This window comes from Castor canadensis, chromosome 10 (genome assembly GCF_047511655.1).
Source record: "Castor canadensis chromosome 10, mCasCan1.hap1v2, whole genome shotgun sequence".
In the NCBI taxonomy this organism is placed as follows: Eukaryota; Metazoa; Chordata; class Mammalia; order Rodentia; family Castoridae; genus Castor; species Castor canadensis.
The window spans coordinates 56,235,949-56,263,130 of NC_133395.1; the positions used below are offsets into that span (position 1 = coordinate 56,235,949).

A 27,182-nucleotide genomic window follows, 5' to 3' on the forward strand; every position below is an offset into this window, starting at 1 on the left:
GAGAAGTTAAGAGTGCTATGAGAGCAAAAATTAGATACAGCCACCTTGGGTTAGGGAGCAGAGAAGGACTTATGGAGAAGCGACATTTGAGTTGAGAGAGGAAGGACAGCTGGGACAATCACTACAGGTGAGGGGGATGGAAAGAGTTCACTCCACATAAGGGTAGCATTTGAAACTGATTGCAGAATCTTGAGCCAGCTTGTAGAAAGATCATATGAAGTTTTCAGTCTCAAGAATTGAGACTTTATAGCAATAACACTTAAGATGCCATTGTGAATATGAAAGTGATTTATCTATATCTATATCTATCTGTCTATTTATCTATTGCATCAGCTGGCAATATTCTAGGACATGACAAATGTTATAGAGGTGAGTGATACAGAAAACATCTTTAAACATACAGGTTTGACATATTAATTGGGAACTGAAATGATGACTAATGAATGAATGAATAAATAGTCAGTAAAGATACATTACCTTGGAAGTGAACTGACAGTAGAGTTTCCAGTCCAGCCTATGGAAGCCAGAGTAAAGTGGAATGGTATCTTCCCAGAATTGATGGAGAATGACTGCGAAGAAGTAAGAATGTGGAACAAAAAGCTCAGGAATGCAGCCTATGGTCCTGGATATGAAGCTTGTGGGTGAAGCATACCTGAACATGATTCAGAAATTTGAGGAACTGCCTTGAAATCTGAAGATCAAGATTTCAAAGAAAGAAATAACATTGTTATATAAAAACTCATTTAAAAGAATGGAAGGGTAAAGTCATGTGGATTTAGTTAGAACTAAGATCTAAAGATTTGAAAATCTTTGATCTTAATAAAGATTTATAAGAAAGATGAAATATAGAGTTGTTTCCCAAATAAAGAAGAAAAGGAAGGAAAGAGGAAGACAAGAGGCAGAGGAGAAGGAAGGAGAGAGGGAGGAAGGAAAGACAAAGTTAACAAACAAAAAGTAGGAAGAGACCAAGGACTGCATGGAATCACCCAGTCCAAGATTCATGAACAAATCATTTCATTTGTATGTTTTTTTCTTTTTTGTCTTTTGGAGAGACGCCTATCCATGGGGCAAGGCTGTCGAGTGGGCAGATCCCTGTCTCAAACAAGCCTCTCTGTCTCTGTCTCTCTCTCTCACACACACACATACACACACACAAGGTCTTGCTAACGTAGCCCAGCCTGGTCTGGAATTCACTATGTAGCTCTGTCTGGTCTTGCTCGCCGTGCTTCTGCCTCCGCCTGTGGGATTATAGACATGCCCTCCCCCATGCCTTGCACACCTTTCTTGACTGGTGGGTGTGGTCTCCTGGGTTGCCTACTTCTATCCAGAAACTCCTTTGCCCTTTTCTCTGCACTCTGCCCCTATGCCCCTCCCTCTCTCCCTATCTTCAGTCAGATAGGCGACTGTCTACAGGCTACTGCATTCAAAGCTGCCTCACTGAAAGCCACTTTGAAAAGTTGCAAAAACAGGGATTTGGGAAGGGAGTTCGGAATTTTCCAAGTCTTCCCAAATACCCCAGGAGGTTATATTTGGAACCATGCTAGAAGCCAAACCGTTAGGATTCTGGAGGAGAATCTCCCTCTTGGGAGGGGTGGATAGGAAGCGTCTTCGAAGATCACCAAATCTAACTTTGTGAATCCTATGGAGAAAACTGAGAAGATCACGAAATCTAACTTTCTGAATCCTACGGAGGAAACTGAGACCTAGACATGCGTACTGCGGGGAGGAATGGCCATGAAGCAACCCTTGTCCTTTTCCAAGGTACTCATCAGCATCTTCCCTAGGCCCATGGCTAGCACCTCCAGAAAGGGTGCTGAAGATGGACAAGCAGAGTCTGGAGCCTCCTCCTCTGAGGCCCCAATGGGGAGAGGCCTTTGGTGAGAGTGAGGCAGAGAGGGAGGGCGAAAGGAAGGAAGGAAGGGGGGCCGAGGTGGGAGTGGAGGAGGCAGCCTCTGCGAGGCTGATTGGCTCCGGAGCCAGCCCTCTCCATGCGGTTTATAAGAGTTGGGGCTGCCCTGGGCGCTGTGCCTGCCCGCTGGCCCGCGCGCCCTGGAGCTACCACTGGGCTGCCAGTGAGCTCTCCACGTCCAGGTCCCGCCTGGCCCCGAGCCTGTCGCGGCTGCCTTGGAGTTGGCAGAGAACGGCTGAGAGACAGAGGGGGAGCGACAGAGGGAAGAGAGCGCCCAAGTGAGCGGGCGGAGCGCCATGCGCCGTGCCAGCCGAGACTACAGCAAGTACCTGCGCGGCTCGGACGAAATGGGCAGCTGCGGCTCGGGCGCCCCGCACGAGTCTCCCCTGCACGTCCCGCCGCCTCCCGCGCCCGCCGCGGCGCCCCCGTCCCACGCGGCCTCCCGCTCCATGTTCGTGGCCCTCCTCGGGCTGGGGCTGGGACAGGTGGTGTGTAGCGTGGCTCTTTTCCTGTACTTCAGAGCGCAGGTGAGTGGCCGCATTCCCAGGGCGCGCGGGACGGCAACTCCTCCTTGTTCCTCCCGCACTGGAGGGAAACTGAGGCTGGCCACAGTGCTTGGCTCCCCACATCTGGCCCATTGAGAAGGGGAAAGTGACTTTTCAAGGGAGGGAGCGTGGGGCTTGGAGATCGCGGGGTGCGCCCCATCTGTTCTCTCGGCGCTCTGGCCATGGACCGCATAGCGCGGAGGCTGGGCGCATCTGTCCAGATGTGGGGTTTGAATCCCCGAAACAGCACTGGCCGCTCACCTTTTGTGGAAGTAATGGCACACTTTCTTCCTCTCTCTTGGAGTTTAAGTTGCAACTCAAATCGATTTGGCAAAAAAAAAAAAAGTTGAGCGCCTTCATGTGGGCATCCACCCTTCCTCCTCCCCCCGCCCGCTTCCCGGTAGCTTTCGGGTCCCCGAGTGGACTGCAGGGATGCTAGGATCCACAGTGCTGGAGGGGTGTGAGGGGCTGGCGGCCGTTGCAGCACCGGGGAAGGGGACGATGTCCAGGTCGCCAGATGGGCAGAATTACAGCGCTACAAGAGATGTGGATTTGCCAGGCTCTGCTGCTCCTTGGGGGTGAAGGAAGGGGGTTGCCCCATGTGCCTGCCAGTAAGGTGGGCAGAGGAAGGAAGCAAGGTGTGTGTGTGTGTGTGTGTGTGTGAGAGAGAGAGAGAGAGAGAGAGAGAGAGAGAGAGAGCGCTCCTCTAGGCAACCTAGCGAGTAGCCAACCACGAAGAGAGGCTCTAAGGCTCAGAAGTGCAGGAAGATAGTAGGAAGGAAGGGGTGAATTTGGTGAATTTGTAATGTGCTCTCTGGTGGTTTATGCTCTTGTGTTTTCTTGGAAATTGCAGCGCAGTTGGTTGCACTCATTCAAATACTCTTTCTGGTGCTGTGAACTCTTTCTCAGAGGAAGTGGGGGGCTGACTGTGCGTTTTTTTTTTTATGGGAAAAGAAAGTTGGGTTTGGACTTCATCGGTTTTCAGATTCAAAGGTGATTACTAAACCAAATGGGATGCATTCAAATATGCCATTGCTTGAATTGGATGGGGATTTGATATGTGCCACTGTGCTTCTAATCAGAGGCTTTTTGTTAAGTAATCATTATCCATTAATTTGCATTTTAGAGTACTGCTGTGGTTATCTATAAAACAAAAATAGCAATGCTGTGCACAATTCTTCAGAAAAGTAGCATTTGTATATTAATAAATGCCATCTTCACTTGTTGAGGATTCTTTTCTCTAAAAGACAATTTTTGAATGATTCACTTGCAAAACGAAACACACAAGTCCATATGAAAATGACTACACTTTTTTTTATTTCCCTGGAGCACCTGGCAGTCAGGAAGGAATGGTTTATCCACTTTTCCCATGAAGCATTTTGTTAACAACTGCCATTTAATGTGTGTGTTTTGAGAACCTGCAGTGCACCGGACACTATTACATGCTATGACATGTGACTTCAGAATCAGGGATTCAATACGTGCATGGTGCCAGGTGACAGAGGATACCTCCAGCAAAAGGCTGTTATAATTCTTGGTCCAAGAAGAGGCACTCAGCCATCTTTCCTAACACTTTAGGGCCATGGCATTTTCTGAGCAGTAACAGCCCTTTGAGTGTTCAGTGTAGAGTGGGAATGAACACGTTCTATGGACCTTGGCAGCTTGGCCTGCCAAGACCCATAGAAATTGGCATGGCCACGTAGAAAAGAGTGACCAACTGGGCTCTTGTTACAGTTGCTCAGTTTTCCTGAAGGAATTCCACTGGTGGAGTGGGCTGAGAGGTCTGTCCTCCTGAGGGTCCCTACCATCACACAGCAGTCTAGGTGGTACAGGAATAATAGTGAAACACTTAAAACCCTTTTCCAAAGTAAACATGTGATCAGTACACTTATCTACAAGTTTTTCCACTTGGAGAATTTCATGTCACCCAGATTTCTGGGTACCATATTCCTAGCTGCCATGATAATTGGGTTTCTCTAAGATTTATGCAAAATATTTTAGCCATTATTCTGATCCCAGTTCTGTTCTGCAGTTTTAGAAAGGTCATATGAACCTTTCTAAAGGTTTTGGGAGTAATGTGTTCATATGAATATAGCATATACTGCTAGGTCTGATTGCATTTTATAGACTTTAACATCTGCATTTGATACCTAAGGAATCTTAATCACTTAGAGATACATTCTGAAAGTGCCACAAATGAAATGCTATGCTGTCCGGAATTTCGTTTCAGAATCAATTGATGGGAACCGGGTTGGGAAGTAGTTTCTTACACAGAAAACAAGATTGACCTTGTAGAAGCTGGGTTATTGAGACATGGAGATTCCATCTTCACTTCTTTCCAACTTCATATTTTTTGCTGTTCTAACTAAGGGAATAGATTTAATTTGGCTTCTCACTGTTTTAACATTTTCACTTATATCGATGTCTTTGAGTTTAAAACTTGGTACTTGATTATAACAAAGAGGAGCTTTTGGAAAGTTGTGGACCCAAATTCTTTAGTTTCTCAATGCATGTGAATGAGAATGAAACCATTATGTTTGTGTTTATAGTTTACAGTTAAAAAAAGGATAAAAGGAGCTATTTTTATTGCTAAAGTTTTAAGATGGGAAAAAGAAGCTATGCAAAGTCTCAAGGAAAAGCAGTTTCATTTAGTTTTAAGTGCATTTAGAAGAATGCCCAGAGTAGTGTAAAAATCACAGTGACCTAAAAAATTTTTACCCTTCTCAACTCATACTGAAGCTAGCATGATGGTGTTCATCTATAATCCCTGCCCTGGGAGGCTGAGACAGGAAGATTGAAAATTTGAGGCCAGCTTGGGCTACATAATGAGACTGTCTCAGGAGAAAAAAAATCCACTGATGCTTGAATAGTCAGCAATTAATCGCCACCCTGGATGTTTCAGATGGCTTTGGCCTAGAATTTTTTTTTAAATATATGTTCTAGGTTCAGTGTAGATTAGCTCCCCACCCACCCACCAAAGGGAAAATACCGTGTGGGTCATGCTATATATTTACCACATAGTATTCATACTTTGGTTTGCAAAGGAAAAAAAAAAAAACCTTTCCAAAAAAAAAACTTGCTTGTAAAATGCGTGTGCGAGTTAACATCCGTGTAAGATAAGCTTTTCAAGCTCTTTTACCCTTTTAACTCCTTCCTCTATCTCTCAACGTGCACACACCAGCCTTGTGGCTGCTTGTACCCAGGACAGCAGCCACTGCTGCAGAGGTGTGCGGCTGCCTGCTTCAGATAAGGAAGTAGCACAGTGGCAAGCGTCCTGCCTCACTTTAACCCTATAAATGATTCCGCTTCAAGGAAGTTTATACATACACACACACACATATACAGTTCATTTCCCAGGTACAAAATCATCTGATGGATGCATTTTTTAAAACAAAAATTATTAGCACAAATTAATTGTACAAAGGAGCATGATTGTGGTATTTATGACATGCATAGAATAGGCAGACTCTGATCAAATTGATGAATGCATTTTAGAGTCCATTTCAAATCAGATATTTAAGCATTGGTGTTTTCAGACTTACCTGGGTACAATGAATTCATTTGAACCTCAGTTTACTGTGACCTTTGATGGAATTTTTGTGTTCCTCTGTGTGCTGGAATTTCCCTGATGCTGGGACTGCCTGTTTTGCAGCCTATGGCAATGTCTGGTGTGTTTTATTGACTAAAAGTCCTTTCAAATGATTTGTGACACTACACATCTGTCCATTTCTAATTTATTACTATGCAAATGATCTAATTAGCAGCTAAAATAGTACAGTTTTTCAGTCATGCAAATCTTTTATCCAGACTGCTGTGTGCGAAGAAATAGGTTGTTGGGTAGGAGATACGTTCATTTGGTCACTCCATGAACACTAGTTGTATCTCCTGAAGCAAACCTGTGCCCTTCCCTTGGTTCCTCGTCCTCGTTTGTCTGTTTGTGTGTTTGACCCTGTATTCCCCAAACCTATGCATCTCTCTTTTCTCCTGGGCAGTGGAATGAGAACATTTGGTTATAGGTTAAAAATAGATTTCTAAGCCCAGCATGGTTGTACATGTCTATAATCCCAGCACTTGGGAGGCTGAGGCAGGAGGATCTCCAGTTCTAGGCCAATCTGAGCTACATTCTGAGACCCTGTCTCAAAAAACCAAAACCAACCCCTCCATCCAAAAAAATTCTACTTTGTGATCTTTAATAAACAAAATAAATGAATATATTAAATTAATTATGCCATGTAACCATGATTTCTTTGGGGAAGAAATTTAAACATCTGGGGCTCTCAGCTGCATTTTCAACATACGTGGAGAAAGTCTCAGCAATTGGACCCTGTCTCTGGGATTTTGATGGAGCAGAGTGGAGACAGGGTGAGATCCAGCATTTAAGAGAAGGGACAAGATCTTTGCATTCTGTTTGTTTGCAGGAAGTCATTAACTAGTGTTAATGATTGCAGTACTTGTAGTAATTAGTCATAGTTGTGAAAAGATTTTAAAATTGGTGTCCAGGGACATTGTGAGTCGTTTTAATAGCAGAACATCCATACATATTTAACATTTTAAGCATTACTTCTCAAAGTTTAATATCTCTAAGACTCACCTGGGATCTACTTAAAATGTGCCAGGGTGGAGCCCAAGAGTCTTCAAACCCCTCCCCCACCCACCGCAACTGGGTCTTGACTATGCTAGGCAAAGCACTCTGTTATTGGAGCTGGCACACCTTCAGCTCTTTTGTTCGTATTTTGTTCTTGAGACAGAGTCTTGCTATCTTTTTGCCTGAGCTTTCCTCAAACTCATGATCCTTCTGCCTCCACCTCCCAAGTAGCTGGGATTACAGATGTGAGCCACCAGGGTTGGGTTCAAGATTCAAGATTCTGTACTTCTAGTAAGCTCCCAGTGAACCCACACAGCTGCTGGTGCTTAGACTGCAGTTTGAGTATTGAGACTGTTGGAGCCTGCTACTTCTGTTGACAGCTCTTAGTCTGTCAGTGAGACTCAAGCTGAACCAATGTTAGCATCCGGGCATTTCCTCACTAATGCCGCAGTGTCCCTTTAGCTCAGCTCTTGTCTGGGGGTGAACCAGCAAGGCTTTGCATGAGTCTGCTTTCCTGAGGTCTGAACCTAATGGCCCTTCCTACCAGGTGCCCAGGCTTTTCTGATTTTGGAATACTTACTGGCTTAACTGGGCCGTATTTTTTTTAAGTGTGTGGTTGAAAGCTGTCCTTCTATAAAACTCACATATTCTGACTCATACTAATTATTCTAAAGAAAATATGAGTAATAAGTATAGATTGCAAATAGTTTTGATTGTTGGTGGTGCTTTTCCCATGCTTATAAATCATTCTTACATTTGAAAGACTAGAATAATCAAGTTGGTATAAGAGGTGCGCACTTGTTAAAAGGTTATTTCATTTTGAGAATTTTCAGATATTCAGGGGGGCAGTTTTCAGTTTCTTGCTCATGGTTGCTTAATAAATCTGTACCTTTCTGATTATGTTTAAAAATCTAATTAAATCTGACTGGTCTTAGGCTCTTGTAAACTTATGTAGTTTTTCCCTTTTTCTTTTTTTTGTCTCCTTTGTATCTACTAATAAGCAAATGTACATGAAGTACCTGTAAAAAAAAAGAGGCCGAGTTAAACTATTATTATTTATTTATTTATTTTGGTGAGACTAGGGTTTGAAGTCAGGACTTTGCAAGCACTGTACAGCTTGAGTCACACCTCCAATCCATTTTGCTTTGGTTATTTTGGAGATGGGGGTCTCAAGAACCATTTGCCTTTACTGGCCTCAAACTGCAGTCCTCCTGATCTCAGCTTCCCACGTAGTAGGATTACAAACATGAGCCATGGGTGCCTAGAAGGTTAAAATATTATTATTACCATCACTCCCCTGAAACCACTGCCGAGGCTTGTCAGGAACTGGAAGGAGCAGCCACCATGTAGAGGAGTGTTTAGAGAGAAGTTAAAGCCTGGTGATCAGCTTGTAACTCCTTGGGGGTATTTTTGTTGAGCCAGTCCCTCACATTACAAGAACATCAGCATTAGCCGGCATTTACCCATACGGCCTACTCATCCAGCCCTCCCCACCCTACTGTGACACCAGATGTTACCCACACATACTCCCAAGCACCCTCTGACAGATGAGGCAGTCCAGGATGAGAAGCACTGAAGAGAAGTTCAACTAAAAGAGAGATCGCGCTCTAGCTTCAGGTTTTGCCTGGAGCCAGGAAATGGATTTCTCTCTCCTTTCTTTGGCCGATTAAAATACTCATTGATTAAGGGAAAAGGTCAGGCAGACATGGTGGTTAAAGATGATGATAATTCCACCTGATTTATGTAGTCTTTATGCTCTGAGTCTCCAAGCGGGCTTCTAACCCTCTAGCATGTTACAAGTGTTGAAGACAAACATCTTTCCCTGCCCACACTGATCACCCTTCCATGAGGATTCGTGTTGGCAGAGAAGATTCCCTGTCAATCACACCTGTGCACTTATGTTGAAAACCCACCACAGAACCGTGGATGAAATGAATTAGAAATCGATGTCTTCAATAACTGGCAGTAATTGCATTAACTATTAATCAATCACTAGGGATATAAAACTCTTCTAAGAATGATCCTTTATATACTTGTCACACCTTATTAAACAGTAGAATAAGTACAGTAACCACTCTGCTGTCCTTACTTTCCCCCCCACCTCAGATGGATCCTAATAGAATATCAGAAGAGAGCACTCATTGCATTTATAGAATTTTGAGACCCCATGAAAATGCAGACTTGCAAGACACGACTCTGGAGAGCGAAGACACAAAACTAATACCTGACTCGTGTAGGAGAATTAAACAGGCCTTCCAAGGAGCTGTGCAAAAGGTAAGTCCACGTCAAGGCTGTTCAATCAAGGGCCTTTACTGACTCCAAAATTGGAGAATATTAAAACGTGCTAAGTGATATTGACTCTCTTCTTTTTTATTTTATTAATATTTAAAAGAGCTGAAAATGTTTTAAAGAGATTGGTAGAAATCTGATGTGGGTAGTGGTTGGTTATGGTATCCAGAGACATTTATGCAAACATGCTTTTCTTTCCTCTCTTTTTAAGGGGAGGAATTTAAATTCACACTTAGAAAGAGGACAAAGGCAGTTGGCAGTTGGTAGAGGGTCCCTTTGCTACTTTGAATTCCCTGGTCTAGAAACCTTTTCTGTGGTTCCCAGGACTGTCCATTTGGTTTTGCAATCTTAGGACCCCCTGTTCATCTGTGGTCCAGGGCTATAATGAGAAGTAGTTGTAACTGCTCCTTTGTTGATGTGTGGTGAGATCAGCATGCAGAGCAGGAAATGGCATCATGGGAGAGATGGAAATTCTATGTCTGCTTCTCATTTTCTGGGATAGTTGGGTGAAAAAAGAAGAGATGGGGACAGAGAAGACCAATGGCTTCTTTTACATCAAGAGTTTCCATTGAGAAACACTGTAGTAACTGTCTTATGTTCCTGAATAGAGCCACCTGAGAATTCTGTAGCCTTAGAATTATTTTACTTACTGACTCCACCAAAATCTGGGTAGAACCCAAGTATAAAACACCTGTGTGCATCACATGTCCGCAAATCCAGCTGCATGGTACATGCATCCACCTATATAACCCGTCTTGTACTTTCAACTCCTTGTCTATCTCCATTATCTCACAGTAAATCCTGAAGTTCTCAAAGCCCTTAAATCTTAAATTTGTTAAGATGTGATTAGTCAAATTTAATACTTCAAATTTAAGATGGAACAATTAAGTCTTAAATTTGCTATGGTTTACTAATTAAATGTTAAGTTTAATTCTAGTCTATTTTGTAAAAATCTACATAGTGTAATAGCCTATTTTTAAGAGTTTGTCAGTCAGTGGTAAAAGTAGGAAGTAGGAAGATGAAGCTTTTTTGTAGAACTGATAAAGGTAAATGTAACAACCAGAAGGTTGAGATTTGCTTTATTTTATTGAGTTTAAGAAACCATCAATTTTCAGCTTACTTTATTGTTTCACAAATCATTAGGAAAGAAAAGCTACTGAGTAAAAAATTAAGCATGAGCATCATGGATTCCAGTGGCATCTTAATTTCAGAGATATCTACTGTAAAAAATGTGCATCCAGGTGGGCACTGGTGGTTCATACCTGTAACCCTAGCTACTTGGGAGGCTGAGATCAGGAGGATCATGTTTTGAGGCCAGCCTAAGCAAATAGTTCTCAAGACTCCATCTCTAAATAATCAGATCAAAATGGACTGCAGGTAGGACTCAAGTGCCTGCTTTGTTAAGTGCAAAGCCCTGAGTTCAAATGTTAGGTCAATTTCCCCCAACAAAAACTGTGCATCATAGTTTATTTTAACATGTCAAGAAAGCAGATTTCTTATGAAAAATTGTCTTCATTACAATTAGAGTGAGGGTGTCAGTGTTATGTGTAGGTGTTAGCTGTATGTACGTAAATGCAGCCTTAAATTCATTCATCTTTTTATGTCAGATTATCATTTTTGAGCTCTAGCCACAGCAGTTCTGCGTACCTCTTCATTTTCATTGGTCTGTTTTATATGTCTTTAGTCTGTTTCTCTCTGCATTTGTGAAGCTTATCTCTCAAATACTGTATAGTAATAGTAAGAACAGATACCATTAACATTTCTTATAAGACTGCAAGAGTGGTTAGAGCTTAACAGGTCAGAGAGAAAAATGGATTATCTCATAGATTCTGAAAAGTGATTGAAAATATTTTGCATATGTTTATGACGTTTTAAATCTACCACTAAAGGTAATTAGATGTTTTTTTAATTTTTGATGTTGCCATACTACCTCAAAATAAAAGTTAGCTACTGATGAAAAATAGGAGTATTTCCTTTAAAGTCAGGAGCACTGCCCCACATTACCTAACATTACACCTAAAGTCATTACACCAGAGAGTGACACATAGAGCGTATAGAGAGAAAAGGAGAAGATGTCATTTGCATGATTGTATACTTAGGAAAATTCAAAAGAAACTGAAAGGCTCCAGGCAAAACAGTTTATAGAAATTAATTAGGGATAATCACCAGCCAACCCTATTTCCAATAATAATTAGGAAACATGAGTGAAAGTTTCCATTCATAATTTGTAAAAAAAAAAAAGAAAGCCTCAAAATAAATTTTACAAGAAATGTACAAGGCTTATAACGATAAAACTACAAAGCTCCATGGAAGCATTTACAACAGGAATGAAAAAAAAAGAAAGACATACTATATAAAGTCAAATCAGTTACTGCAATGTAACTTAGGCAAAGCATAGCAGAGAAATTCATAAACAAAGAACAGCTTGGAGTAGCCCTTACTGTGGGTGTCTGTGTGTGTGCATGTATGTGTTCATATAATTTAATATAATATGCAGTTACTTTACTTTAAATAAGTGAGCATAGTTTCGGTTCTTAAAAAATTACATTGTCCAAAACAATGTGTTTACTACTTTTAAAAAGGAATGACTTTCTTTGGGGTGGGGATATAGTTTAACAGTAGAATGCATGCTTAGATGAGCAAGGTCCTGGATTCAATCCCCAGCTCACCCCAGTCCTCCTTCTGCCAAAAACAATAGTGCTAGCTCTCCAGTCTTCCATAGCGTCCTAAGGGAAAACAAATCAGCAGAGCCTTCCACCACTCTGCATGGCCTTTTCCTTGTTCATTGTGCCATTTCCTTTGAGATTCCTAAATGACTGCTCTGATAGCATGAATGACCCATTTGTACTTCAAAGTGTCAATGTCCTAATTCTGACTATATTAGGAGACTTTGGGGGTCATCGTTTTTCATTCCAAATGAGTGACACTAATTATGAAAGATTCAGTAGCTGGTAAACCACAAGGACAAAGATTTTGGTATAGCCAAGAATCATCAGCTGCTCTAATTAAAGGCACATAACTTTAATTATACTAATGGATTATTATGGCTCATATGAGGAGTAGCACTTTATTTCATTAATGTCACATTTGCTTTTGCTGTGCTATAGGATTTTAGCTTTTTTCTTTGGCAGTTCTGGGGTTTTGAAGTGAGAGTCTCATGCGCTCTACCACTTGACCCATGTCTCAGACCCTGGATTTTAGCTTTTTTTTTTCATCAGTAAAACACAATTCATTTTAAAGATTAGAGAGCTGTTAGCATCAAGCAATGTACACTCGTATAACACAGCAATTGTCCTAATATACCCATGAGTACTAGGGGTAGAAGATATGGTTTCTTCACCCTAGACCATCGCTTTAGGGAGGAGATGAGTGCTATCCATACCTTATCATCAGAGCTAACCCACATCTGTTAAGTGCACATACCTAGGCATTTTTCCATACCTTTTCTGATACCCAAGGATTTATTCTTCTCTTATGCTAGCCAAATTAATGATTTGCCAAATGTGTTATTCTTTGATGAAGATTATTGGTTAATGTGACATTCTGCACAACTTTCCAAAGTGATCAGATTTCGAATTTCTCTTGCCAGTGTTAAAATAGTATGGATGTATTAGGCATTCCTAAGTAGGGTTGTATCTTAGTTTTAGTTCTAACATAGATATTGAGTGAGCCCATTAAACAAAATTACATGTATGGCTGCAATCACTATTGAGAGATCAACTTAGCCAGTGGTAACAAATACCAGACATAAGCACAATCTCACATTATATGTGTGCAAAAAGTAGTGTTTACCCAGCCTGACTTTGGTCAGACAAGTAATGCCATTTTCCTCCCCCTTTTTTTGTTTGTGGTTGGGTTTTCTTGGCTTTATTTCCTCTTTAGCCCAGAACTCTGAAAACCTCAAAGTGATCCAACTCTACCAACCACAATTTATAAAGTCTATCATAACAGTCTATGACAATAAAGAAAACACTAGTACAAATATGGTGTCTGATTTGTTAAGCAGTTCTTGTTTTCAGTTTGACAGCCTTCCTGGCCTCTGCCAGCCAGATAGGAACGGGAAGAGTGGTGAGCTCAGGCCTTAATGAGGACTGCCCTGTGTGGGGGAGAGGGCAGTCAGCCTCAGAACTGCTGGCGGGGCTCAGTGAAAAGCCATCTGTTTGTGTGTTAACTGCGTTCTGAGCTGTCAGAGATGTGACTCTTCCTGACTTCAGTATGCCAGGTTGTTGATTGTACATTGGAAAGTTGCTTACAAAACACTGTCTGAAACTTGCTTGCAGAGGTATTTGAAAGAGCAGAAGAGAGACCAACACACAAATTACACAAATCAACTTGTTTTGCCAAATGAGATGTGCAAGACATGATCCCTAGGAAGTAGGAAGGAAGCATAAGAACTTACCTATATATTTATTTTTTAATATTAGCTTTTAAAAACTGAGTTTTAAATTGTGAATATTGTAATGTACATAATATGCAGGAGTGTTTTATTTAATATTTAAATAAATAAATGTGTACATTTGGGACATGGAAATTTTTTTTCCTGATCAAGCTAAACAATCAGAAATGTTGAGACCATGGATGGAACCTGCAGGCTCCATCAGGACAAGGGCTGTAGTCAATTTTCACACATTTGATTATATTGTACCTAATTTTTTCTCAGGAATGTCAAAAGAACAAATGAATGGTGGATGGCTTATTTAACTCTGTAAATTTATGTCTTGAGTGAAAGGGAACATCAGCTTACTCACAAAGCCATTCAAGAAGTTTACAGCATGGCTTTTACCCATCTGGTGTCTTATTGGTGACAGCTCATAATAGTGAGTACCATAGCCCTGGCAATAATGCTTTCCTACAGTCTTACTTTGGGTGATTTTGGTTAGGAGTCATCTCCAGCTGGGCTCCTTGCTTCAGTACCGTTTCCCATGGGTCTATTTGCCTCTCCACAGCCTGCTCACTATGTAGAGAATGGCTTACAGTGTGGACTAAAAACTTGACTCTGGCTCCTTAGATAAGTGTAGTTTTATAAAACTAATTCCATTGCAGAGTATGAAAAGCCAAAGATGGTAATGACTACCAATAAGTTATCTTGGCATATCCTGGAGTAGAAGCCTCTGAGCTTCTAAAGACTTGCTAGAGAATGGGAAGAGAGGGTGGAGTAAGATTGGAGAGCCATAGTTATTAGATAAGTCTGATAACTTGAGTTCTGTTTTAGTTCCTGGGGGATCAGTATATATTTGATTTCATCTTCTTCAGGATTCATAAAGTAAATGCACATGATTCCCTGATATTAAGACCAGTGTACAAGCTTGGTGTGGTGGCTCATGCCTGTAATCCCAGGTGCTCAGGAGGCAGAGATCAGGAGGACTATAGGATTTGAGGCCAGAATGGGCAAAAATTTTGTGAGAATCCATCTCGGCCAAGCACTGGTGTCATCAGAGTCTGTTATCAAGGAAGCATAAATAGGATCATAGTCCTGGAAAAAAGTTACCAACCACGCAGGAGGTATAGGTAGGAGTATTTCAGTCTCAGGAAAAATGCTAGATCTTATATGAAAAAAAAATTCAAGCAAAAAGGGATGGGGGCATAGCTCAAGTGGTGGAGTACTTGCATGACAAGTGCTAGTCTCTGAGCTCAAACCCCAGTACCATTAAAAAAGAAGAGACCGGTGTACTCAAAGATTTTCAATATTTTAATCCTCAATGAAATAGTCACTGTTACTTGGTATGGTCTAAGCTGGGTGACAAAGAGACTCATAAATTCAGTGATCTAAGTAAGAATTTTGTTCTCTCTCTCACGTAAAAATCCAGAGGTGAACTGTCCATGTCTAGTTGGGATGATCCTCCTCTGCTGAAATTGATCCTTCCATTTCTGTATCCAGATTGGGTTCTCCATTTGTTTTCATTTCTAAGTAAGGAAAGAGTGAATGAAAAGTTTGCTTTTCAGTTAAAAAAAGGGGGAGTGGGAGGAATTAGATCTGATTTATTATCTCTTTGCCTTTATATACAAGAGTATGTGTCCCAAGAAAGTTTCTCATAAACCTACAGAGAAGCTTGAGTTTTGGGGCACTGATGTTCTCAAATCAAGATGTTAGTCATGTGGTTTTCCCATAGGATTTCATCTCTGCCATAACAGTTTTTGGAACTGCAATTTAACCCCAATCATATTTTGCATTTATAAAAGCTGTCTTTATGGGAAATCTGAAGTAAGACCCACAGAGTTTTCCTACAAACCCAGGCTGTCTGCTCAACAATAGGCTATTGACTGTGTGCTCAGTCAGAGGAGATCAGGGGAGAAGACAGGAGTTTGCAAGAGGAAACTAAGCCATGAGTGAAGCTGTCAGAGGTGGCTTGTACTTGTGCTACAAGTACCCCAGGATGGAAGACAGATCTACTGGGTGGACAACTATAGAGAAACAGAGAACTGGATAGGCATGCCTGAAAGAGAACCATTCATTATGTGGCCTTAGGTTTTGTGCTTATTCCAGAAGTAAGTGAAACTGAGGGTCCTTTACTGAAGAATGTGGTGGTAAGAAATAGATTAGGTTCTTCTGCCAGGAGTGGTGCATGCTGGGAGAGGGACTGCCTGTGTAAGTGAAGACAAAGATATGTCCTAGAGCAGTGTTTCTTAAACCTGCTGGAGCTGAAAGTGCCTTTGGGGCCCCCAGTCCATCACCAGAGATTTGGGTTTGGTAGCTCAGGTCGAAGACCCTATGACTTCTTCAAAGCATCTGAAGAGGCAAGAACCTCTGCTAGATCAAAGTGACTGTGTGTGTGAAGTAGAATGAAGGCGGTGGCATGGAAATGGGGGCCATGGAAGCTGCAGAGAGGTGTCTGTGCCTGAGCTCATCAGACATCTAGTGCTTGCTTGACCCTTTTGACATTTGGGGTCTGTGAGAACATGGTTTTCAAGGAGCTTTCTCATGGCTAAGGTGTTACCCAATCCTCAAATTCTGTCCTTTGAGAACACTAGGTGGTAGTGGCAGGGATGAAAACACTAGTTATACACCCCAAGGCTCATCCTCATCAGAAAGTTTTGGTGAACTTGGAGCTTTCCTCCCTATGCCCATAGTGTCTCCTTATCAGGTCCACCCTTCCATGGCGAATGGCAATATCATCTTCTCCATCACACCAAACCAGAAGACAGTCTTATGCATTTACTCACTTTTCCCTTCACCTCCATCCTGTGCGTTCTCCTTCTTACAAAACCTTCAAGTAGGTCTCTCCCCTGTTCGCTGTGGTGATCATGTGAGTACAGGCCATACTCATTTCTCGCCTGGATCATTGCACTTGGCCTCTAGTCTATCCTCTCTATAGCTGAGTGACTTCTAAAAGGCAAATCTGAATGTGTCCTTTTCTTGCTTAAAGCATCCTTTAGTCGATTCTTACAGTCAGGATAACATCCGAGCTGCCAAACAGAGGGTTCAGCACTCAAAGGGTTCTGATAACCCTCATACAATCCCAGCCTCTCCAGGTTCACTGCCTCGATCACTCAGTCTCCTCATGTCACCCCAATATGTACTCAATGACTCTACCGTACTGAAGAGCTTGAACTGCCCTAACCTGGCTGTACCCCTTCTTCTTGCCACTTCTCTGCTATGATCTAAGCACAGCAAGGACAAAGAGATCTGTCCTATGAACACAGAATTTGGCAACCCGCAGGAGGCTGACCCCTGGTAGCCATCAGTCAACTTTACTGAATTGCTGGCTGAATTCATTAGGTGCCTTGTGCAGTCTTCCCATTACAGGCCCTTTTTCATGTAGCCATTTTTCTAGTTCTCTCTGAAAATTCAACTCAGGCATTATTCCCCAATGGAGGCACCCGCTACTGCCTGCCTATGTGCCTGGGAGATTAGAAGCCTCTCCTGGGCACACCTGGAGCTTCTTGTCATAGCAGTAACACATGGGCCTTGTTGGTCTGATTCACCCCAATGTGAGCTTTCTAAGGACAGGGACTATGTGAGGTTTCATTTCTGTCCCCAGGGGCAAGTATGTATTAGGTGCCTAACAAATGTCTAAATAACAGATTTCAGGAATAAGTGATCTGATCTGTGCCCAGCTCCTCTCTAGGTGTCATCTGGTGGCTAGCTGCTCACTATTGTCAGAAAATTCTTGGAGAGTATGCCTTTCTGAGAGGAGACAAGGCTTTGTACATGTAAAAGGTGCTGCCAAGGTAACCATGCATTATTATTTTTCAGGTGACAGAGGAAAGCAGACACATGGTAAACAGAACAGTGAGCTTAAGATGCCACACTGCAGCTCCTCCACCAAGCCCCTGGTTAAACTTTACAACCAGTAGTGTGTGGTGCAAGACATTTTAAGTTGGGCTCTTTATGAAGACTAATATTGCTGTCACAGGCTACTGTATGAAAACCCAAGGGGACCTTTAACTGTAGCAGAAGCTTCCTCATTTAAACCATGAAGGTTAAACAATAAAAACTAATTTTCTATTCCCAGCATCCCCGTCACACTGCCAGGAAAAGCATTGCTCTGCTTTTTAAAAACAAGGACATACTCTCCCCTAGCCCCTTGGTGGGTAGGGTACATTAGCTGTTTGTAGAGACGTGGCTCTTCCATTCAGCAGACTTATGGAAGGAATGGAACTCCAGTGACTCTATATTGGCTGAGAGGAGGAGGCCAACTCACATCTTGGTAAAATTCTTCACTGAGGATTTTCATAGAAAGTCTTGAATGGTGGTAGCTGTACAGGAGGTGGGGGAGATTGGGGGTTAAGGGTGGGATGTGATGGGGAGAAGACTAGCTTTGGGAGAATTATTTTAGTCAATAGTGAAAAAATTTAAGGATCAAAATGTAAAGTTGCAAATTTACGTTAGAGACAGTTCTTTCCTTCAGGACTGGGTGTGTGTCTGTGCTGTGTGTCTATACCTTCTCCTCCTCTGTCCTCCCTTCCACCTGCTGGGCTGCTGAATCCCATGCCCACCTCACGCCTCTCTCCCCCACCATTGGGGATGGGGCACTGCCTGCCCCCTTCTCTGAGCTCCTGTCCTCTCCCTTTCTGGTGCTTTGAGGGGGCTGTGCTCTGAGGCAGCTGGGCTGAGACTCAGCTCTCCTTGTGCTTGTATTTAGGCAGCAGACAACTCAGTGGATCTAAGTGCTTAAAGTTCTTTGCTTTGGGATGTTTTTGATTGTCACCAACAACTTTTCCTAAGGACCTGAAGGACCTAGTGGGCTGCCAGTTCCATCCAGGCCACCTTCAGTCTACCTCCAGGCCCTGCCAATTTGAAAGATTTGTAAGATCATTAGGTGAGAGAGGAAAATGAGACAGTGATTGAATATCATGTCTCTTTGCTGCTGAACAATGAGGATGGTGGCTGCTCTTCCTGTGTCTTATAAACCTGGAATGCCTGGGAGTAAAAGCGGTGGGGTTGAGAAAAGGATGGTGGCTGTATCACTAAGGCGTTCTTCCCGGAAGCAGTGGGTGTCAAGGTGGACGTGAGCAGGGGTGGGGTTCTTGCAGATAGAACCATTAGTAGCTCTGTGTGGCTGGAACTCATGGCCTCCCTAGCACTCTTGTGGGTGGTAGGGTTTGGGGTGCAGGCAGGGAGAGCCAGGCAAGATGATATCCCTGCTAAATGAAAAGCTACCATTTTTTTCCATACTCACAACACCTCTGACACCAAATGTTCAGGTTTCTTCCTCACCTTAAGCAGTTTCTAACTCTCCAGACAAGAGGAGGTGGCAGCTCATGAAGGTCTGTGGCACTCAGGGCATGCCATCCTCCAGCACCTGGGTGTGTTTGCCAGCCCAAATCTTATTATTTAAGATTTTGTGGAGATTTTGTTATGTAAGCATGATTGATTATATCATTGGCCATTGGTAATTGAACACAGTCTCCAAACCCTTTCTCTTCCTGGAGGTTGGGGATGGGACCAAAAGCTCGACTCCTTTAACCATATAATTGGTTATTCAAGCAGCCCCCATCCTCTTAGAGTCACCTTATTAGCATAAATTCAAGTCTGAGTGGTAGAAGCTTATGAATCACAAAAGTTACTTCAATGCATCACTCCCATCATTCAAGAAATTCCAAGAATTTGAGGTGCCCCTGTGCCAGGAACTCGGAATGAGGACCAGCAATGTGTTTCTTTTTATATCACAATGTCACATGGGGCCTCATAAACCAGAATAAGAGGTATGGACTCTGAAGCCATAGCAGCTCCTGGGGGATTTTAAGAAGAGAAGAAACATGCTCCTGCTTGTTCTTTAGGATGCTCAGTCTATCTGCAATGGGTCAGTTTGAGGAGAGCAGAGACAAGGAGAGGATGGAGGAGGCTATTGTTGTGATTCCAGTCAGAAGTGATGAAAGCTTGAAGGAAGGCAGTGGTACCCAGGCTTTGGAGGAAGGGAACAGATTTCTGAGCTGTTTACAAGGTGGAAGCCTGCAGGACTTCTCCACAGGAATAAGAAACTTGGCTCTTCATTTTCAGAAACAACCCATGTGTGGCATTCACGTGCTAACTCGCTGATGAATGCACTATTCTGTAACAAGGTTGGGGAAGAATTGCAGGAAGGGTATCATTAAGATGTTAAAATGAATGCATTACATATGTTAACAAGTGTATGAACCCTGTATTATATCTCGCAAGTGGGGTGTTAAATCCTTGTTCAACCAGCCAGATGTCCCTGCAGCTGCTGCTGGTGCTGCAGAGGGAGGCAGCCACCTGACACCCCAGCTACTGGTTGGTGCCAGTAGTTTCCGGAGCATCTGGTTGTACAAATTACTTCTTCTATCCTCTGATTGACAGGTACCACACGGATCAGCGAGCCCTACCACAATACACAGGAGGGATTTCCAGACTGATAAACCCAGGCTCCAGCAACTTGACCTTTTCAGGGAATCTTCTCAACCTGAAATACCCTCAACTAGAACTTAAATCTATTTATATTATTTTGTAGGATGAAAAAAATAGTTAAACTTCAGACTGATTTAATAACATCCACTCCTAAACTGAAAGATTCTCAAAGTCTTGTTTTGGATATTATTCAGCTGAATTTGCAAAGGCAGACTTAGTGTTTGCTATAAATGTTTAAATTACCAGGAGCAAAACTCCCATAACTAAAAGGACTTGAAAGTCTTCATAAGTGTTTATAGTTATATTTATTCTTTGCAGTATAGCATTCCCTAAGTGGGTCTAGCTTATCAAGAGACAGCTAGCTTTAGGGTGCCTCCCTCCTCCCTTTGTCTGGCAAAAGAACCTGAAACATTTTTAAAGCTGTCCAAGGATCAGAAGAGCGCTCGATCCTAAAAGAATAGAGAGAGACTTCCCTGTCATGCTCCTGGGAATTGTGCTTGTTGGATGTTAGGAGAAGATGGAGAGAGACAGCACTTCAGACCACAGTTACACAATCCCATTGGTCTTTTGTGTACTTTATTTCCTGGAGGAAAAATTGTGCAATCCCAACAGTTTTTCTATGAGTTAAATGAAAATTGAGATGAAAAAAAATCATGTTGGTTGTTTTCCTGTTGGTTCAAATATACTCTGATAACAAAGATGGAAAAATTAATTCAGGCCAAATAGAAAGATATCACAACGAAAAGATTTTTTAAAATGTGACACTTCCTCATTTTTGTTGTTTCCAGTCAGTTTCAAATCTGCAGGCTGTTGTTGTCTTCCTTGGCTTGTTAATTTTGAGCATTGCCCACTAGGTGGCAGTGTGTCCGAGGGTTTGTTTCTTTTACCCTTGAATTGGCAGTGTGTTCTTTTACTGCTTTTCTTTTTTTGTTCTGTTTTGAAGGGTTAATGGAAGCTATTATAATTTAGGACTAAATTCTGCTTATCTAGGAATGAATAAATTTGCTGAAAAGTCTACTTGTTTTGGTTCACCATAAATAAGTTCATTTACTAATGTGAATTTTTTTAGTAACTTACAGTAATGATCCTAGCTAGTTTATGGAAATCAAGGGGCAATTCTTTTTGTCCTTTGCAAGTAGCACATGAGAAATACATTGAATTCTGAGAAGGCAGATCGCTGATTTTCCAGTGAGTGTGGGCAGCACATTAGACTCTCTTGAAGATAATTTGACAGAGGCTTCTAGCTAAGAGAAGGCAGCAGGACCCTCTGCACAGCTTCGTCACACTGCAAACCGCTTCTGGCTTCTTTCTCCCCCAGGCCATCTCCTTGAATGGTATCTAAGCTACCTGCACTATTCATGCAGATAGGTGGGCATTCCGATAGTGTGGTAATGTGTGATTGCATTGGATGATTATCCAGAGAACTAACTAACTGGCTTTTATTAACTTATAGCTGGCTTAAAATAAGATAAAACACATATAAAAGTTTTTAAAGATCTCTTTCATCTAAATGATTTGTTCAGAAGAAAGGAGTTAGGCTGTTCTTTGTAGTGTTTTCCACAAATTAGATTATCAGAACTTTCCAAATTCAAGGAAACCAGAAGCAATGTCTGAATGATAAGACTCGGGAAGCAAGAACTCAGCAAATTTTAAAACACTCTAATTAACTTGAGACGTAGAAAATTAACATGGATAAAAAATAATGTAAGTGAATAGCTTGGAAAAGAATTGGAACCGTCTGTTATAGAGTGAAGTTTGGGTGCCCCTACAGAAGGCTTTCTATAATCTTGAAAATGAAAAGTATTAGGGGACATTCAAGAAAAGTCTAGGGAAGCATCTACTCCTTGAGGAGTGACAAATGACAAAGCCACACGGTTCTGCTCTGTGGCGTGAACTTGACAGTGTCACGTTTGGAGATGGTCCCCTTATCCATGGGAGCTGCAGGCCTGAGTTTAGAGGATTTGCCAGTCAAGCCCAGAACATGGCATATGCCCAGTTCTGAGCCAGTTGTTTTCTGAAGCCCCTGTGAATTCAAGAATGTATTTTGTAGCTTTTAAGTCAGATCTTCAGGTACATAGCAGCCAGATGCCCAGGCAAGGCATGCCTCCTTTGGAGTGGATGGCACCATCCTACTGGACAGACCATGGGAACTTTCTTCATAGGCTTCAACAGTGTGGTTGATGATGATGCCTTAGAAAGGGGTGTGGTCATAGCTCTGGAGGCAGAGGTTCAAGTCTCTGCTTTGTTAGGTGAGTCCTTATCCTCTCTCTGCCTCTATTTCTTGGTCTGAAAAACTAAGGTTAGTAATAGTTACCCAGGCTCTGATTCTTCTAAGGGTCAAATATGATAGTACAGGAAACACCTGGTTGGCCACAAATGCAAGACGTTATTTAATTTTCAATATGTGGGCTAGAAATAGAACTTGTAAGCATATAATAAAACCTTGAACTAAATAGAGGTGTCACCAAAAACTCTTCCTGGGAATGCTCAATTAGCAATAATTTCCCCAACACCTGCTGCATATTAGAATCACCTGGGAACATCTTTTTAAACATATCGTGTCAATATCAGATTAATTGAGTTAGGTTGGCTATGGATGGGGGCAAGCACCCCCAAAGCTTTCCCTAAAGTTCAGCCAGATTCCCCACTGGGATGCATCAAGTTCTGTTTTTTTTTTTTTTAATGGTTTCAAATCCCAAAGACACTCTAATAGTGTAGTTTTATAAGAATGGTATGCCTATGAGTTCACATAAATGACAATGATCTTAGAGCTCAAAAAGTTGGAATGGGGGTACTCATATTGGGAATACATTTTTTGAAGTAACCTGAGATTGTAGACTCATCATAAGCTCCCCTTTCCATATTGAAAGTTTCATATGGAATTTCTGAGAGGAACTGCAATTCTTGGGTACCCTAGAGACAGGAGTGGCATTACCTAGAGGGTCTCTTAACTAGATATTTAATTCATCCTGGGGCATGAAGCCTTTCTATTTTTTCCCTGGCAGAAGGCATTGAAAGTGCTTCTGAGAGGTGCTACTTACTGAATTTTCTTGTCACTAAGTGGGTCTGTGGCAGCTCTGTTCTAGAAGTCAGTGATTACACAGGCAAGGAAAGGACAGAGAATAACACTTCTGCCCATTTAATCAGTGGCTTGAGCTGCTGCCTCTTTAGCCTGGGTCTCAAACTCTAAGATCATCTCCCCTCAACTGCCCATCTGTGAATCTGCAGAATCTCCTCAAAGGAGGTCCCAGGCCAGCAGTCCCAACTCACCTCACCTGTCAGAAATGCAATTTCTCCTCCTGCTAGGACTGACCCTGCAGTGTGTTTTACCACACCCTCCTGGAGGGTGGCAGGCATGCTGAAGTTTGGGAATCATGGAGCTAGGGCAAAGTGTGTTCCTTGTTTTTCTAGATAATCAGGGAGTTTGTGTAGAAAATCATGAAACAGGCATTTGCAGGTATGCACCATACTTAGCTCTGCTTCCTCTGCACCCCTCCCCATCTCCTTTGATGGTAAGGCAGATCAGAATTAGTGGGAAAATGAGGCAGTGGCTTAAATCTCTGAATTAAATTTCTCTGTCTCCAAAGTAAAGATACATGGTGTATCTACAATGTGTAAAAATATATATGGTGGAATAAATATACCTAGTATAGATACACATGTAATGATATACAATGTATAGGTGTAAATGTATAAAGTTACTCACAGTATAAAGATATTTTTACACATTTCCAGTTCAAAGATTTACTGTGTGCATATAAATGTGTAAAAATATACACAATTACCAAGATACACTGTATGTAAGTGATTTCCATTGTGAATGTGGAGGAGCCCAAAACCAGGAAATTCAGAAACTGGGGCACCACTGAGAATCCAGCAGTCTGGAGAAGAGACTTGGGAGGCCAGAGGTGAGAAGAAGTGGGGAGGCGAATGCAGCCTAGCAATGGCTGCTGAATTGTTTAACTCAGAAAGGGCCACTGTTTCCCTGGAATAGCCCACAATACTCTTCAGGGCTGTGCCCCAGGTGCAAGGTCAGAAACTGACTTGCATGAGCCCGTAGATTGCTTTCTAAAAGTCAGCCACATGTAGCTTTAGAATTTTGGAATAGGTAACTGAAGGCAGCTGTGTGGTATTCTCCATGGGTATTTAAAATAGAATAGGCTCTCATCATTCTTGAGGGTCCTGATGGAAGAGAGAAGAACAAATTTTATCTCTAGAACCCTTCTAGCTGATAATAGTTGAACTTGTGATATTACATTTGTTGTCTTCTGTCTATCATCTATCTATCATCTGTCTATCTCAAAATCCTTCTATCCAGACACTTACAGAACTTAAGCTGTATGATCTAGCTTTCAGACATCATGGGGTAGGGGCGCATAAGTGGTTATCCCAGTAGGAAAGAAATGAGGAATCTCTCCAGTGTTTCTAGTATCTAGACATCTGAATTTACTAGCACTGAGCTAAGTGCCCAGCTGCATTACCTCATTTAGTCTTTTTAACCACCCTGAGACAGAAGTGCTGTAATGCCCTCAGTTTATGCATAGATTTGAACCAAGGCAAAAGCCTGAGCTTTCATCTACTCTACCTTACTATGTCCTGTGATAGGGCATTTCACGTTAGCAGATGTATGGATTCAGGCAGGCACGTGCTTCCCTATTGGGGCCTTCACTCTGGATGCTCAAATTGAGATGTGCAATCACCTATACTCTTTATGGACCTGTGTTCTTTTTTTCCTGGCTTGTGCTTCTAAACCTCTATTTGCAGGAATATTTTAAGTTAATTATTGGTACTCTAAAAGCTCTTAGACTTCTATATAGTACTTTAAATACACCGTGACTTTAAAATAAAAAATTAACCACTAGGAGCCAGGCGTCATTCGTGGGGCTGAGCTAAAGTATTATAACAGGAATTCACTAATGAGACAGACATAAAGAGAGCCTCCCTAAAGATTTAAGAGGGTCATATATTCTTGTGTAATTGTTACTTCCATAGTTAACTTCATCTCCATTTGGGTACCTACTGCAAATTTTTAATTATGTTCAATTATTTCATGTTTTATAATTTACTTTGTCTTTTGCCTCCTCTTACTGTCCAAAGGGTTTTGTTTGATGGTATATGTGACTGACTTTTTAAACACATCACCATCTGATTCTTTGATAGCTAACAAGAACAAAAAAAAAGAATTTTGCTGTCTCTGCACTTCTGGCATCATTTGAAGGAAAAGAGAGTTATTTCTCATATATCTAACAGTCCTGCTTTACAGAAAGAAGTAAATAAAACTCTTTCTCTTTGTTTCAGGAATTACAACATATGGTTGGGTCACAACATATCAGAGCAGAGAAAGGTAATCATGAACTTGTGTGAACGTTTTAGATCTCACAGGGTCACTAGTCTTCGGACTAATATTCTTTCTCCCGTATCTAGTTATGATGGAAGCTTCATGGCTCAATCAGAGGGGCAAGACAGAAACTCAGCCTTTTGCTCATCTCACTATTAATGCCACCAACATCCCATCAGGTAAGTTCTAGTTGCATATAGCCTAAAATTAAAAAAAAAACAATTCAAGAGTCATTTGTCAAACCACTGAAATATTCAAACCCATTATCAGCCCATTACTAAAAGTTTTGAGGACCTTTACTTCTAAACGAAAGAAGGATCATTAGTCTTCAGCTGATCTCACATCCTGGAAACAGTGACTCTCAGCCACGTCAGAGTGGAAATCGTCACGATACTCATTTTCAGATCTAGGATCGGTATTTATTTTAAATGACGGACAGAAACACATACCTGGGAAAGACAAGGCCAATTTCTTGTTCTGCTCCTCTATTTTTACCCACACCAAAGCTGACACATTCCCATTGCTGACTTCTGAGGTGGATGAAGTCATCCAGGTAGTCAGAAACTTAGCCATCTCCTGCTGAGATCCAGGTAGGAGTTAACACAATGATCTTTAAGAAACAGTAGTCCTCTGGAAAATGAGACACCCTGCCCCTTCTCCAGGGGCTTTTCATTTCTTCTGGGTAAGGGTTGATTTTAACATGGAAATCCGGTTAGCTTTTGAAAATGAGACAATGTTCTGTGCCTGCAGTTACCTGAATGCTCCAGGTGTCCCATCATGTAGTCCCACTGGTCACTCACCTTGGGCTAGGGAAGGATCAAAAAGGTCGCGATGAACATTGTTATAGAAGGATAATGGAATGCTATTGTTAGCACCATACTTACTGAGCACTTACTAGAGATAAGTAACAGCGTTTGGCTCTGTGTTATTATTACCTCTTATCCTTAGTACATCACTACTAGTGGTGTTATCATTCAGATTTTGCAGATGAGGGAACAGGGGTTCATATAGTTTGTCATTTGCTCAAGGTCACAGCAGTGACAGGATTAGAGGTTGAATTTCACTCTAGGTGATTCCCAAGTCTATGCTTTTTTATGTTATACCTTATCCTAAAACCAGGCTTCTAGGTACTTGTGGTGAGTTGTCTTTGTCAGAGGTAAATAATTCAATGCTCTTATGTCCTCTTTTCTTGTACGAAGTGGATTAGTGTAGGGCTCTGACAGCTGACTGCCACTGTACTACTTACTGACTTGATGACCTTGTCCAAATTACTGGACTCTGTGTCTCAGCTTCATTATGTCTAACATGGTCACAGTGATCATATCTACCTTGTAGGGTGGCTGTGAAGATTGAGCGAGGTAACTTCCTAACATTCTTACATAGAACAGAGCATGTGGCTGGGATTTGTGATTGTTACTTAAGTCTAATTAAATAATTATGCATACTCCACTTTATTCTACAAATAACTTAAGGCAAGTTCTTTTTTTTTTTGAGGTTAAAAAAACTTCAACTTTTAATAGATGATTTTGAAGCCATTATTATAGCGTGAACCATGGAGGGAGATTTTCCAAACTGAGACATGAAAGTGTGAAACCGACCCTTGAGCTGTTCTGTTAGAGGATTTTCTAAACTACCTATTCTGACCCACATACTTGCTTCATAAACAAATTTTCTCTCTTTTGTCTATGTGTGCTTTTTGATGGAGCGGC

General features: G+C 41.8%; 1 protein-coding gene across 1 annotated transcript in view; it reads left to right on the forward strand.

The window, feature by feature from the left end:
• The first annotated feature begins 2,056 nt into the window (after positions 1 to 2,056).
• Tnfsf11 (TNF superfamily member 11) overlaps positions 2,057 to 27,182 on the forward strand; it is a 29,402-nt gene continuing 4,276 nt past the window's right edge. The window contains exons 1-4 of the mRNA XM_020185506.2: positions 2,057 to 2,436; positions 9,146 to 9,313; positions 25,434 to 25,479; positions 25,560 to 25,652. Of these exons, the coding sequence (XP_020041095.1) occupies positions 2,206 to 2,436; positions 9,146 to 9,313; positions 25,434 to 25,479; positions 25,560 to 25,652 (538 nt within the window). The 5' untranslated portion in view covers positions 2,057 to 2,205. The remainder of the gene's footprint in view (positions 2,437 to 9,145; positions 9,314 to 25,433; positions 25,480 to 25,559; positions 25,653 to 27,182) is intronic.